A 15,087-nucleotide genomic window follows, 5' to 3' on the forward strand; every position below is an offset into this window, starting at 1 on the left:
ATAAGTTTGTACTCACCCCCTTCATCTCTTCTCTGCAACACACATTTTCCTCGTTGCCAGGCTTGTCACATCCAAATGCCAAGCCTAGGTCTCCACAGCAAAATTCAGGAATTGATTAGTTTGCTTCAAACCCAACTGCATCATGTAGCATACAAGTGAGCCTAACATTCCTCCAAGAACTGGCCAGATTCTACAGTGGAACATCAGGTTAAGGCCACGAGTTTCCAAAACCCTCAGACTGCTTTCCTGGACCAGTCTTCACAAATTTGCTTGTAACTTGCTTCAACAGTCACCAAATGCCTCCAAACAAAATGCCAATCAATATATGTTTGTACAATCGCAGGAAATAGCAGAAAAATAGTAAGATTTCACATGAAATAGCAAACCAAACACTTCAATTCCTTGTCAAACTTCATTACATGCCCAATTGGCTACAACAGAAATATTGAACTCAAATTTATTCAGATGTTGCACTTGATTTTTGGTATACGATGTGTATTTAACTCAAAATTTTATTTATGTATGATTGGAACGAGTAATATGTTCTACAATCAGAGTATATGGATGTTTTCTATGAATATTTTTTAAAAATGTATTTTCAGATGTTCAATAAATTTGCCAAGATATTGCTGAGCTTTTTCCACATTTTTTCTTGAACCCCAAATTTACATATATTTTGGGAAAGCCAAGTTATTGTCAAGTCTATGTTTTCCAATTAAGGTTAATGCACTAAAATATCATAATTTCACTGCATGACAAAGAATAAGAACCAAAAAAAACAAATGCACAAAAGATTGAACTATAAAATTCCATAAGGAATGGGGTCAAAGGAGTAAGCAATGTCACCACTCTCGTGATACTGGCACCCACCTTTATTCAGCTTCTAGTTGCATCTCAATAGAGCATGCTGGTTTGTACATTCAAAGGATCTGTGCATGAGTTGTGATTGTGTGGGAAGGAAGACAAATTGAGCAAAATAGCTCAAATACAAGCATTTGCCACAACCATGCCATTCATCCAGCACCATCATTATAGTTACAGTTTGGGAAAAATCTACAAAGAAAAGATAACCAATTAACTCCCCAAAGGAACCAGCCTGTGGAACCTAGCTAAATAGGTTTGAATTCCATTACATTATCAATGGAAGAATGGGTCAATCTTCCTCAAAATCTACAAGTTTATTAACTTGCCTTCTCGAAGCATACAAGGACACTTCAACAACCACCTCACACTTGCAAAATTGTAAAAAGCTCCATAACTTTCTCTGCATGCACTCCTCAAAAACTCATAATCAAAGAACTAGAATAACAACAATTCAATCATCAATAATTTTATAAGGTATATCAGTGCTACACTGATATTAAAATTCAGCATAACATCGAAAGCAGAAGCCAGAACATTATATGAGCTTTGGAGGATGGAACTTCAAATGCTTCAGCTTCTAGAACTTTTTTAAGATTGTGTTGCATTGTCCCATACAAAACAATTTCCAACCAGTCAAACCCATCTGGGCACTCTGCCCTCCAAAGTAAAATTTCAGCCCTGTCAAACATCACCATTTCAACTGTGCCGCCAAATCCATTCTTCAAAGGCTGCTTCTCACACATATATGTTAAGATCACTTCTATATTTTTTTGTATTTGCAAAATGGTATGTGCCTTCGCTGAAGTTTATCACAAATTTAACTACTTACTAGAGTTACGGGTTACAGATTTCTATAAATGACTTGGGCTGGTTTAGCAAACTTACATGACCCAATTTGGATAACTATTAGCACGTTTTGTTCATGATTTGGGCAATACACTTAAAACATTTAAAGCCTGCAAAAGCTATAATGAGATCTAGACACCCAAACCAACTTATATGCTGTTGAATGAACACAGTAGATACCAACCCAGATGGATGCATGATAAATGGTAGCATGTTTCAGGTGATCTCCTGGGCCAGATTTTAAAAATGCAAGCTCTAGTTGTTAAAAAGTTGAACCACCTTACCTTTCATCTAGATAGGCTTGCTTATTTGCAAAGGATTTTAATAGAATGAATAAGTGGAGATGAGCTAGAAGTTAGCAGGGAGAAAAATTAATCCATGAAAACTAGTACAAATTCATTAACAAAACAAATTAAGATAGGATTTTTGTATTTGAAAGAATTTCGGCATTAATTTTGGCAAAGAAGTTTGGAATGTATTTGCAATGTAAAAAAAGCATAAATTTGAGGGCCTTCATTACAGCTAATTGCATTATCATTTCCGTAGTTGAAAAACTCAGACTCGCAATAACTCAGCTGTCCCAAAAAAAATTGAAAAACTTTGAACTGCCAATAGCTTAATGATGCAGGAGCATCCTGGGTTGCATTGCTATACTACATGTTTCTTTTCTTACTTGTTGCCGAGCTCCTTGTTGCTGCCGAGCTCTTAGTCTTTGCCGAGTTCTCTGTTGCTGCCGAGTTCCTTGTTGCTGCCGAGTTCTTTGTATGTGTTGAGTTCGTAGTTGTTGCCGAGTTCGCAGTTGATGCAAAGTTCTCTGTGGTTGCTGAGTTCGAGTTGGTGCCGAGTGCTTGTTGGTGCCGAGCTCGTGTATGTGTCGAGCGTTGTCGAGTGCTAGTATTTGTTCTAGTACTTCTTTGACCGAGCTATCTGTGTCTAGTTCCAGTTTGGGGCCGACCTTGTGCGTTAATTTCGTGATTTGCATTTAATATTTGTTGAGAGCCGACTTGTGGTTTGGTTATGCATTTAATGTAAGGGTTTATTTAGTTGGTAATTTGTAACAGGCCGACTTGTGGCCGTGCAAGCATTTAAAGGGATCTTGGGTAGAGTCTTAGGCAGGATTCGTGGGATCTGGAAGAGTAAGGAGGGTCAGACTGCGAAGATCAAAGTTTGAACTGTAATGTTGGTCGTAACCCAGAAGGCCTTACAGCTAGGCATGTATGTTGATGATTTGATGAATCAATAAAGTGTTTTTCTCTTCTACCTCCTTTGGTTGTTGTTCTTTTTGTTGTGTTTCCGCTGCGTTTACTCTTGCAGGTGACTTTGGTAGCTGGGTGTGCCTTTGGCACTAATTATTCATCATTCTCCCTGCATTACTTAGGGTGAAATTCAGCACTTTTATCAAACATTTGAAAATATATAATTTCTTAAAATATTCTTAAAAACACACATACACCAAATTCGTAGAACATATACTAATTTGAGATTTTCATCATATATTAATATTAATCAAAGTTTTGAGTAAATACATAGAAATTACTCGCAGCCTAATTTCCATAGTCGAAAAACTCCGACTCACAATAACTCAGCTGGCCCAAAAAAATTGAAAAACTTTGAATCGCCAATAGCTTAGGGTAAAATTCGGCACTTCTATCAAACATTTGAAAATATATAATTTATTAAAATAGTCTGAAAAAGAAGCATACACCAAATTCGTGGAAACATATACTAATTTGAGATTTTCATCATATATTAATATTAAACAAAGTTTTGAGAAAATACATAGAAATTACTCACAGCCTAAGCATTGCAGAAAATAAAATGGAAAAATGAATGAGCCCTATTTCGCATTTAACTTTTTATGTTTTCAGTCATTCACAGGTTGACTTTATGTTAACCAATTTTTCAGAGAAAAACACAGGTTGAGGCAATATTTTGCCCTAAACATAGTCATAAAACAATGAAATACTTGGCTGTGGTTTTTTCGAGCAATTATATCGTTTCCTGTAGTAATGCACAACATTTCACTAGTTTAGCAATATATCACATGATCTTTTCTACAAATTATTGAAATTGAAGTTTTTTTCCACATGTTCAGATTTTTACTTTTGGTTGTGTTTGATAGTTGTTCATTTGATTCTCAAGTGAATCTCAACCACACAATTTAACAGCTGATGCAAGATTAATCACATACAGCATATCTCCCAGATGTCCACTTTGGGCACATTCCAGTCAAAGGCCCAACTTAATGGAGAAATCAATAGAGCTACCCACCATAACTCGATTAACTATAGTGCTATTCACTCTTCAACTCATCCCACTTCCAGTCAATTCTTTAGTTGTAATAATTTTGTGTACGGGCCAACCCTTGCACATCTTTTTGCATGTCTGAAATAATTATGACTTATTGCGCTCAATCCTGACACATTCTTAACATTTTCCACCCTTCAATAAATATCAATAGCATCATTCTACAACAAATAAAGTAAAAGTATAACCATGAATAATATAGATTACTATTTATCAATATATAATGGTCAGCAGATCTACAAGCACAACAAAAGCAATTGTTATTGCTTGTAAGACCAACCAAGGGCTGAGCAGATGAAAGGCCTAAAAAACTCTATTATTGCATTTCCAGTTATGTGTCCAAAGTCGTCACAGTCAGTCACGTCCCGAAAAAACGCTAGAAAATATGTTAAATTGTAGTGTTTCGTGGAAAAAAAAACATGTAAATCACAAACTTTTCCAGTTTAACAATCTTTCATGCAAAAATCACAAACTTTTGCAAGTTTAACAATTTTCCATGCAAAAATCACAAAAATCACAAACTTTTGCAAGTTTAACAATTTTTCATGCAAAATCCACAAGTAGACACCTACTGTAGAATCACAAATGGTGACTACTACTTTTTTCAACTTGGCTAGCCTCACATTGATGCAAGCAAAATATTTGTAACTGTAAATGATGTTCAATAGAAGCAAGAAAAATGTAACAAATTTTATAATTAAATGTTACTGAAACTCATGGGAACATAGAAGGTTTGAAAATTAAAATAAAATTGGCCATTTTCTTAAACATTAGTTATATCAAAATTAATTCATTTCGTAAACAACAATTAATTAGATCCAACCTTTAAGATAATTAATAAATCATTAAATGTCTAGTAATCAATGGATCGAATTATCAATTTCTTTGTCACCTTCAGTGATTCTTGAACTATCCCTAACAGACAGTTAATGTTAATGGGTTAAGAGCGAGGAAAATGCTTTGGCCAGACTCACTTGCAGGCGTATTTGTTGATTGCAGCTATGCAGATATCTTCATTCCACATTTAAGGTACATTTAGGAGACCTCACCCTCACCTGGCTAATAGAAGCATAAAAGTACCAAGTTTGAAGCTTTGACAACAAAAATTATTATAACTCCAAACTAGACCACCCAGATGGGTGCTACAATTGGGATACCTGTCACCAGAAAAGCTTTCTGAAGCATATCAAATCAACAGAAAACTCTAACATGTAAACCTTTGGCAGCATGTCACTCACAATGTTTACTGGTTGTCAAAGTGTTTTGTGGTTGCTCAAAAATGTCTAGAATCTTGCTAGACTACATCAATGCTTACTACTAACCAGACAAAATGGACATACATGGAAAAAAATGGATCAGATGTTCCAGTGTTGATAAAAGCAGAAAGAGCGAATTTCAACAATTTTTTTAAGTTTTAATTAAAGTTGGTGGATTCTGAACTTTTCAACCATGTATGATGAATTCTGTCAAGTTTGCTTGAGGAACACATTATCACTCTTTTGAAAGGGGTCAATTACAGGTTACATGGTGACTTATGATGAGTATGTGCTTTGACTTTTGAGATTACAAAGTAAGCCTTTAAACTCAAATGCATTCAATGGAATTCATTGAGGCATGACATCTATAAAAATATAATTTCAATAATAATAAGTAATAACCACAAACTCTATATACGATCAATATAAAAATAGTTTTTCAAGAATTTTGTCACCTTTGCTTATTTTACTATAACATTTGTACAATTTCTAATTTTATTTACTAATTTTTGGCTTCATTCATTAAATAATTTCATTTCACAAGCTGCATTTATTTCTGCATTTCATTCAATCTAGTCAACAATTACCTTTAGTAAACATGACAACCCAAATGAAATATTGTATCTAGGGTATGTATTGAAGCATATAGCTACTAGCTTTCCCAAACTAATTTTAAGTAACGTACCCTGAAGCAAGTAGCGAACCAGTTGGACTCCATGCGCAGATAAAAACCTGCATATCAGGCATCAGGCACATACATACATTAGCAGCATTGGTTCTTACTTTTCACAAATATAAAAAGCTTACTGTTTGAAAATGCAAACCTCGGAGGTATGTCCTTCCAGAATGGTAACATCTGAGCTTAAAATCTCATTAAATGTGCATGAAGGTGTCACGGTTGTAATTTCCATTGGTTCTGGGCCTGAAGAAACAGGAAGCAGAGAAAATAAACTGGAATGTTGAAATGACTTAACTGTGGATGAGAAGCCTATTCTAAAATGTGTCCTTTTCTAAACCTATAGTCAAGGAACAGAAATATCTATGTTACAAATGCAATGAATAACATATTGACTGTGCTAATCATACAGTAGGAAGTGAAGCATAGAACAGAGAACATTTAATTTATATAAATACTACAATGAGAATAATGTTCTCCATTGACTATTGAGTCTAGATACAGATGATTCAGTGCTAGAAATATGTTGTAACAAGTTAATCAGGCTTCCCCAAGAAACAAACAAATGAAGAAAGTTTCAAACAAGCATAATTAAGTTAATATTCAACTAATGCATTAAAGCAAATATAAATCAACAAACATCATCTGAACATCCATAGTGAGGAGTGTTCTTCAAAGCCCATCGAAATGCAACTAGCTCACCTGCCGACACTCTAGGCTCCTCAACTTTAACCTTAACTTTTTCTTCTCGCTCACGCTCTTTCTCCTTCTCAGCATAATCTTCATGTTCCTTTTCCTTTTCCTTCTCTTTTTCCTTTTCCTTATTTTTCTCTCTTTCTCGATCCCTCTCTTTTTCTAGCCGTTCCCTTTCTCTATCTCTTTCTTTCTCCCTTTCCTGTCTTTCTCTTTCTTTTTCCTTTTCCCTTTCACGCTCACGTTCATATTCCCGTTCACGTTCACGTTCTCGTTCTCGTTCTTTTTCCTTTTCCTTTTCCTTTTCCTTCTCTTTCTCCTTCTCCTTTTCCTTTTCCTTTTCCTTTTCTTTTTCCTTCTCTTTCTCCTTCTCTTTCTCCTTCTCCTTCTCCTTCTCCTTCTCAAGTTTTTCTCTTTTCTCTTTTATCATTTGTCTCAACTCATAAACGTCTTTTGTTATCAAATCCAATGGTTGCAACAGAGAGAAATCGCCATCTACATCTGTACCAGTCTGAAAGCAACAAAGTTAAAAGCTTTTAGTATATAAATATGAAGGTTGTGTTGAGTTCCCAATAAGATTTAAAAAAATCTTCACCTCCATACTTACATTTGTCAGGTTTGCCTCCAATTCTAGATACTGTAGCCCCTTCTGAACGAAAGACACAAGCGCACCAGGAGGGACTAGGTTGCCATCTATAGGATTTTTGTGAATGCCTGCTTCATACCCTAGCGTAAAAGCAGCATGAATAAAACCTGCAAAAAAAGCCAATAATAATAACAAACTAACATAAGAAATATTAGCGTATGCCTAGAGGAAAAATATAAAATTCCTAAAGAAACTCATAGTACATATATCAGATCTATGCTAGAGGTAGGAACAGAAAATTAGAGATGGTTATCCAAGAGAGGAGTACAAAGAAAGTCCATATAGAAGAGAACTAAAATCTAAGAAAGATATTCTATACTAAGTGCAATGCATGCCCTTGATGGAATTATTAGTGCCAAACCTTTAATCAATCAAAGAAGCCTTGTTCTAAGGAATTTTTTCTGTTTTGCTTGTGGTTATGGGTCATGACACATTGTTTTTTTGGCCTCGACTGTATGTGACAAAACTATCAGTAGCAGCTCTTCTCAATGCAGATAACTTTTGATGTAATTTCCCCTTTTAGTATATTCTTTGAAATAATTGAATTCACTCAATACATTGTAATATAACCGTTTAGTATATTCCTAGAATTTTGCCCTCAAACCACAACTCCAATTTAAAATGAAAAAATATAATACATTAAAGAATATATATTTACCAATTGAAATGTCATATAAGAGAATTCTTGGTCTAGGACTTGGACACAATATTAGTCACTAGAAATTGACATTAAACAGTAAGTCAATATAAGATCTATTTGACTGAGCCTTAAAATGCATCATGATAACATATAAACATGATTCACATTAAAATCCAATTAAGGCAATAATCATTCCAAAGTATATTCCTCTAATAATCTCATCAAGAATCCATTTGAAATATTTTGAACCGCAATCTCAAGCTTGATCACCCTTGTATTAAAAGAGAATATAAGGTGGGTCACCCTTCCATCCCTCAATCTATCTTGGAGGCTGCTCATCCTCCTTGATTAAGCCCAGAAGCTGGAAGATCGATCTTCCATTACACCTCCTGGTCTACAAGCATGGAAGATTGGCTGTCCATTCAAACTTAGGGTGGTCTACTTGATACAAGCATGAAGCTGGTCTCCATTCATCTCTCAATAACCAAGAGAGACCAATCATTCTTCCTGTTTGTGATCCATTTCTCTAAATTCAGAATGGCTTGTAAACGAATTTACAATTACATATTTATAACAAAGTGAAGCATTTAGATTACTCACTAACATCAATGATTTCTACATGTATCGCTATGGCATGAAAACACACACACACACACCCATAATATTACTCAGTTCACAAAATTTATCTTTTAATCTGTTTTCTGCTAATAAAAATTCCTGCTCATAATTCCGGTTTCTCAATTCCTTTCTAATTGTTGATTGATCATTCAATGCCTTCAACAAATGAAATGTTTCCCCTTTTTATATCTCCCATTTAAGAAAGGCACCCCCTTTCAACATGGTTGTCATTTGCAAGAGTTCACCTTTTTCTAACTAAGTGGTGCTTCAACATTTTATTAATTGCATGCATTTTCCATTTCGTTATCACTTCCTGCATTCATTGTCTGAATTCCCTTTGCCTTTGTCGGACTCCTCCATACTAGTCACCAATAATAAATGCATTAAACTTTGATCAGATCTTGACATGATTTAAACCTATCTTGGCCCTTTACGGAGAAATTCCAAATAACGCACGAGTTTTAATTATAAATGGTGGGGACATGGCATTGCTTCCCTCACTGAGAGTAATGGTTCTGAATTTCAAATGCTGCGATCTAAGCTTATGTCGGGGTCAGGGACATAATAGATATAGTAATAGTCCAAGTCACACGGTTCGAATTCGAATTCGAGTTCGGCAACCATAAAATTCAGATGAAGTTCGGCAAGAGTAAAAATTCGGAAAAAAGTTCAACATTAAATTCGCCATACATTTATAAATATATATAACATAGTAAATTGACAGAATATTTTAACTTTGTTAATTAGATTTAAAATCGTTATAAAAAGAATGACACAATTATAAAATATACATTGATTAATTATTGAATAATATAATTTAATACATAGAGTAAATTTGCAAAATATTTTAACATTGTTAAACAATTTTAAAATCATTATAACATATTGACACATTTATAAAATATAAATTATATTTATATTATACGATTAGTTTTTTGTTATTATAATTTAATATGAAACACAAAATTTATAACAATTCAATATTCTAAAACAATTAAAAAAACAAAAAACACTATAATATATATACAAAAATGATAAGGTAAAAAAACCTAAATATCACAAATGATAAACTATATAATAATATTAAACATAAAATAAACCATAAACACCAAAAAACGTAAAATAATATTAACACTTAACTATTCTTGGCCCACATAAAGCCCTACTGTTGCATTCAGAAAAGATGTGCAAAAAGAATAAATCATGCGACACGACAGAAAGGAATAGCCAATTGGTTCTCGCAACATGGTAGAAATGCAGCTCAGCTCCTGTCTTGTCTCCCTTTGATCAGCTTGTTAAAGTAATAGCTTAGGTTGGATCTGATATCAGTGTATGGAAGAAATATACACATACATATACATATCTGTATACACACACACACACACACACACACACATCTGATTTCCTCCGCATACTGATATCACAAGCTATTATGCCCAGATCAGGCTTCATATATAATGAGAATAAATCAATCTATGAATTGATATAACTGATTAATCCTCACCCAATGATCAGGTTTGAGAACTGCACAATAATAATATGTGATACTGTGCATTAGTATCAGTATTGGTAATCATGCTAGGGAATGATACTTGCTATATGCTTCTCCCATCATCGGCAGTTTATAGTCATATTGAAATTGCTTGTTACGTTAACGGAAGGCTGTTCAAGTCATAACTAATAGTAAACGCCACGTAGGAACATGACCCTAAGTGGAAAAAGCCACGGAAGGGTTTTGCTACATAGGGTCATGTCCCTACATGACCCTACATGGCAAAAGCCACGTAAGGGGCATGTCCCTACATGGGGAAAATATCAATTCAGTAGCATGCGATTACCCCAGCATATCAAACATTATCATCTACGTTCCTTTAGTAATCTGTCTTCTATACCAAAGTCTGCAGTAAAGAACAGAGATCATAATATTCAGTAATAGCAATTAAAATAATATGTGATAAAGTACATAACAGTATACTGCAAGAAAGTATATCTGAGACAAAGTAAGATATACTCGTCTGATTGAATCTGAAAATAAAATCTATTGTTCTCTATCTCTGATCCTAGATTCCTTAACACGGTATCATAGCCAAGTTGATAGATAGAGTTCAGAAATTTTGTGAAATCGTCTCCTGAAGATCTCTGAAATATTCAATCTATTCAATATACAAACATGGTGAAAGGAGTCAAGTTAGAAGACAGACTTGATGGAGCTTCAAACTTCGTATCCAAGAGAATTTGTATCATAATTGTTCTTAGAGAACTCGAACTAGAACAATATGTGGACTAAAAAAAAACCATGTCTGAAAATGAGATAGATAAAACAGTATGGAAAAGGCACAACAATAAAGCTATGAAAATTATAATTGATTGTGTTAAAGATCAAATTCTTCCATTTATAGCAAAAATATCAAATGCATATGAGATGTTCATGACTATTCAAAACTCATATGAAATCAACAATACAAGCATATTGCTTACTCTAAAAACACAACTCCTTCACATTAAGATGAATAAAGAAGAACTTGTCACATCATATTTCATGAGAATATCAGAATTAAGAGATCAGCTTTCTACTCTCGGAAATATTGTAGATGATCAAGAATTATAATTGATAGCTCTTTAAGGGTTGCCAACTACATGGAAATCCTTCATTCAAGGGGTCAGTTCTTGTCCTATTCTAACAAAATTTGATCAACTCAAGAATGATTGTAATTGGGAGGAATCACAACTGATTACAAGAGGAATCATACCTAATAAAGAAGAGGAAGTTCAAGCTTTACATGTGAACTCAAACAATAAAAGGAAGAGACATTTTAAGAAAAGAGGAAAGAAAAATAAAACTATATGAAAAGAAATTTGTCAAAAGTTCAATGCTACAAATGTGACGAATTTGGACATACACACATGTATTATCCAAAAAGAAAGAAACCCCTTGTCAACATATCTGAAGTCAAGGAACCTGAAAACTCACTATTCTTCCTTGCTTTGTCAAGTGAGTTAAACTCTAATAAGAATGCTTAGATAATTGACAGCAGAGCATCTAAACACATAATTGGATTTAGAAACCAATTTGAAACCTTCAAAGGACACTCAACCGAACAAGTGACAACAGGGGATAACTCCACTTACCCTGTGAAAGGAATTGGGACCTGTTCAGTTCAACTGAAAATTGGAGTTACTTTACAACTAAAAGATGTTCTATGTGTACCAGGTATCAAGAGAAATCTCATCTCTATTTCAGGTCAAGCAGATCAAGGGTATTGCATCACCTTCCAAGAAGATAATGTCCTATCTTGACCTAAGCATTCAAATATTAAAATGGTAATCTCTATTGTATTCAAAGACAAAGTCTATATAAACTATGTAACACTCAAAATCTAGCCCTAAATCATGATGTCATAAAGAACAATGAAATCTAGCGCAAAGGACTAGGTCACCTACATTTCCAAGCATATACCTAACCCAAAATCTGAACATGGAGGAACATGTAAAAGTTGTGCATTAGGAAAGAACTCCAAAACATCTTTTTCATTTAGTGAACATAAATCAAAGATTGTGCTCGAACTCGTTCATACTAACTTATGTGGAACAATGTCAGAACCTTCCCTAGGAGCATACTTGTATTTTATCATCTTTGTCGATGATTATTCGAGGAAAACCTAGATTTATTTCTTGAAACTAAAAGAGTCAAATGAAGTTCTATCTAAATTCAAAGAGTTCAAAGCCTTAGTCAAAAATCAAACCGGGAAGAAAATTAAAATCCTACGATCTAACAATGGAGGAGAATACATTTCTGAAAACTTCAAAGAATTGTGCATATCTATTGGGATTAAGAGGGACTATACAGTACCATATAATCCTCAACAGAATGGAGTAGCCGAAAGAAAGAACCAAACCATTATTGAAGCAACTATGGCCATGATGCATGATCAAAATCTTCACATAACATTATAGATCGAAGCCTCTAATACTGCAGTGTACATTCAAAACAGATGCCCTCATTCATTTCTAGAAAATGTAACACCTAAGTAAGTATTCTTAGGAATCAAACTTGGTCTAAGTCACCTAAGAATCTTTGGGTGCCCTGTATACATTCATATACCTAAAGAAAAAAGGACCAAACTAGAGCCCTCAGGAAAGAAAGGCATATTTGTTGGCTATAGTGACAAAGCCTACAGCATATACATATCAATGTCAAGGACAATTGGAATCAATAGAGATGTTAAGTTTGAAGAAGATGTTGCATACAAAAATCTAAAAATATAGAACCACCAAATGATGACCCCATTCCAGAGTTAGATGAATGTAATACAGTTGAGAGGGAGAATTCTACAGAAGATAATGGACCCACAACACCTAACCCTAACTAAGTATGACTCAAATCCACTCAACGAGAAAAGACCATTATGGACAAGAAAAATGATTGAAAAAAACAATGTGGCTCCTGACGAAATCTTTAGAGAAAATAATAAAACAAGTAGTCACTCATGTTATGTCACTCACTAAATGAGCCCACTCAATCAAAACCCTCAAATGTTGAAGAAGCCTTGAAATCTCAAGCCTAGAAAGATGCCATAATTGAGGAATATCAATCCATATTAAAGAATGACATTTGGGACATTGTACCAAGACCCAAAGACAAATCTATTGTTTCCTCAAAGTGTATTTAAAATTAGATAGGCCCCTGATGGAAATATTGAAAAACAAAAAGCAAGACTTGTGGCCAAAGGATTCTCCAAGAAGGCTTGAATTGATTATAAAGAAACATTTGCTCCTATTGCCTGATATACATCTATTAGAACCATCATTGCAATTGTTGCATCCAAAGGGTGGAAGATTCATCAAATGAATGTAAAGACAACATTCCTAAATGTTGTCATTGATGAAGAAGTATACTTGGAACAACCAGAAGGATTTGTTATCCATGTCAGGAACACACATGTATGTAAACTAAAGAAAGCTCTTTATGGTCTTAAACAAGCCCCTAGGGCATGGTATGAGAAAATAGACAGTTACCTTATCAATTGGGGTACTCATGAAATGAAGTTGATCCTAATATATATTTCAAAGAATCAAAGGGTGATATGCTAATTCTTGTTCTCTATGTTGATGATCTTCTAATAATAGGTGAAGATCACCTTTTGCAAAGTGTAAACAAAATCTTACATCTGAATTCAATATGAAAGATTTAGGTCTCCTACACTATTTTTTGGGATTAGAAGTATGGCAGAAGGAAGACTATATCTTCTTGAACCAAGGAAAGCATACTATTGACATATTAAACAAATTTGGCATGATGGATTATAAATCATTGTCCACACCAATGGCGACAAATCTTCATAAGCTCTAAAGTGAAGCATCTGAATCCGAAGCCACAAATCCTACATACTACAAACAAATTATTGAATCTCTAATGTACTTTTTGAATACCCATCTTGATATTTGTTACGCTACAACGCATTAAGTCAATATATGTGTGAACCTAAAAAGATTCATCTCATGACATCCAAGCACATTTTGAGATACTTGCAAGGCACTATTGGACTTGGTCTAAAATATGACCATGTTGAGCTACAACTTCTTGGATATTCACATTTTGACTAGGCTGACAATTCTACAGATCAAAAGAGCACTACAGGATGTTGTTTTAGTCTTGGATCTACTATGGTATCTTGGTTCAGCAAATAGCAATCTGCAGTTGCTCAGAGTTCTACTGAAGCAGAATACATAGCAGCATCTATGGGAGCTCGAGAAGCAGTGTGGCTACGGAAGTTGTTGGTTGGACTATTCAGGAAGACCCTAAATCCCACAATTATACATTGTGATAATCAAAGTTGATTTAAACTCTATAAATCCAATCTTCCACGACAGGTCCAAGCACATAGAAATTCCCTATCACTATATCAGAGATGTGGGGGACAGAAATGTTATCAAGTTGGTAATATCAGCACTGAAGACCAGACAACCGACATATTTACCAAACCTCTTGCAAAATTAAAAGTGGAATATTTCAGAGGTAAACTTGTTATAGTTGAGATGTAAAGTAACTCCTAAGACTAAATCTTGGTTTTGATATATATATATATATATATATATATATATATATATATATATATATATATACTTTGTTCTTATTATTGTTGTAGAGATGTGTATTATTTTATGAAAGGTGACGATCTTTCTTTTGGATGTAAGGTCTCTATTGTAAGGTGACGACCTAAACAATAGATTGACCTGTTATCATATGACTTCATTAAGTTGTCCTGGAATGTGCTGATTCTTATGATAACAAAAGCATCATGATTGCTTTATTAAGTTGTTGACATGGAATGAGCGAGAAATCATGATGCCACTTGTGTTGGTTCTTGAGTTCTTGATCCATTGTCATGATAGAATACATTAGCTTGCTGTCCTGGATTGTGCCAGAAGTCATGAAAATAAGTAAATCATGATAGCCTACTTTAGTCCTTGAGTGAGTTGGAGATTGTGATTCTTGTTATTTGAGATCAACATTGACCATCTAATAGACTATGTTTTTTGT

General features: G+C 34.2%; 1 protein-coding gene across 1 annotated transcript in view; it reads right to left on the reverse strand.

Moving 5' to 3' along the window:
• HOS15 (WD-40 repeat family protein) overlaps positions 1-15,087 on the reverse strand; it is a 60,854-nt gene that overhangs the window by 33,292 nt on the left and 12,475 nt on the right. Inside the window, exons 2-5 of the mRNA XM_089830002.1 lie at positions 7,250-7,395; positions 6,652-7,153; positions 6,098-6,195; positions 5,959-6,005 (exon numbers count right to left, since the gene is read on the reverse strand). Of these exons, the coding sequence (XP_089686128.1) occupies positions 5,959-6,005; positions 6,098-6,195; positions 6,652-7,153; positions 7,250-7,395 (793 nt within the window). The remainder of the gene's footprint in view (positions 1-5,958; positions 6,006-6,097; positions 6,196-6,651; positions 7,154-7,249; positions 7,396-15,087) is intronic.

This window comes from Cupressus sempervirens, chromosome 5 (assembly GCF_028749045.1).
Source record: "Cupressus sempervirens isolate cs-2001-9-10 chromosome 5, ASM2874904v1, whole genome shotgun sequence".
NCBI classification, from domain to species: Eukaryota; Viridiplantae; Streptophyta; class Pinopsida; order Cupressales; family Cupressaceae; genus Cupressus; species Cupressus sempervirens.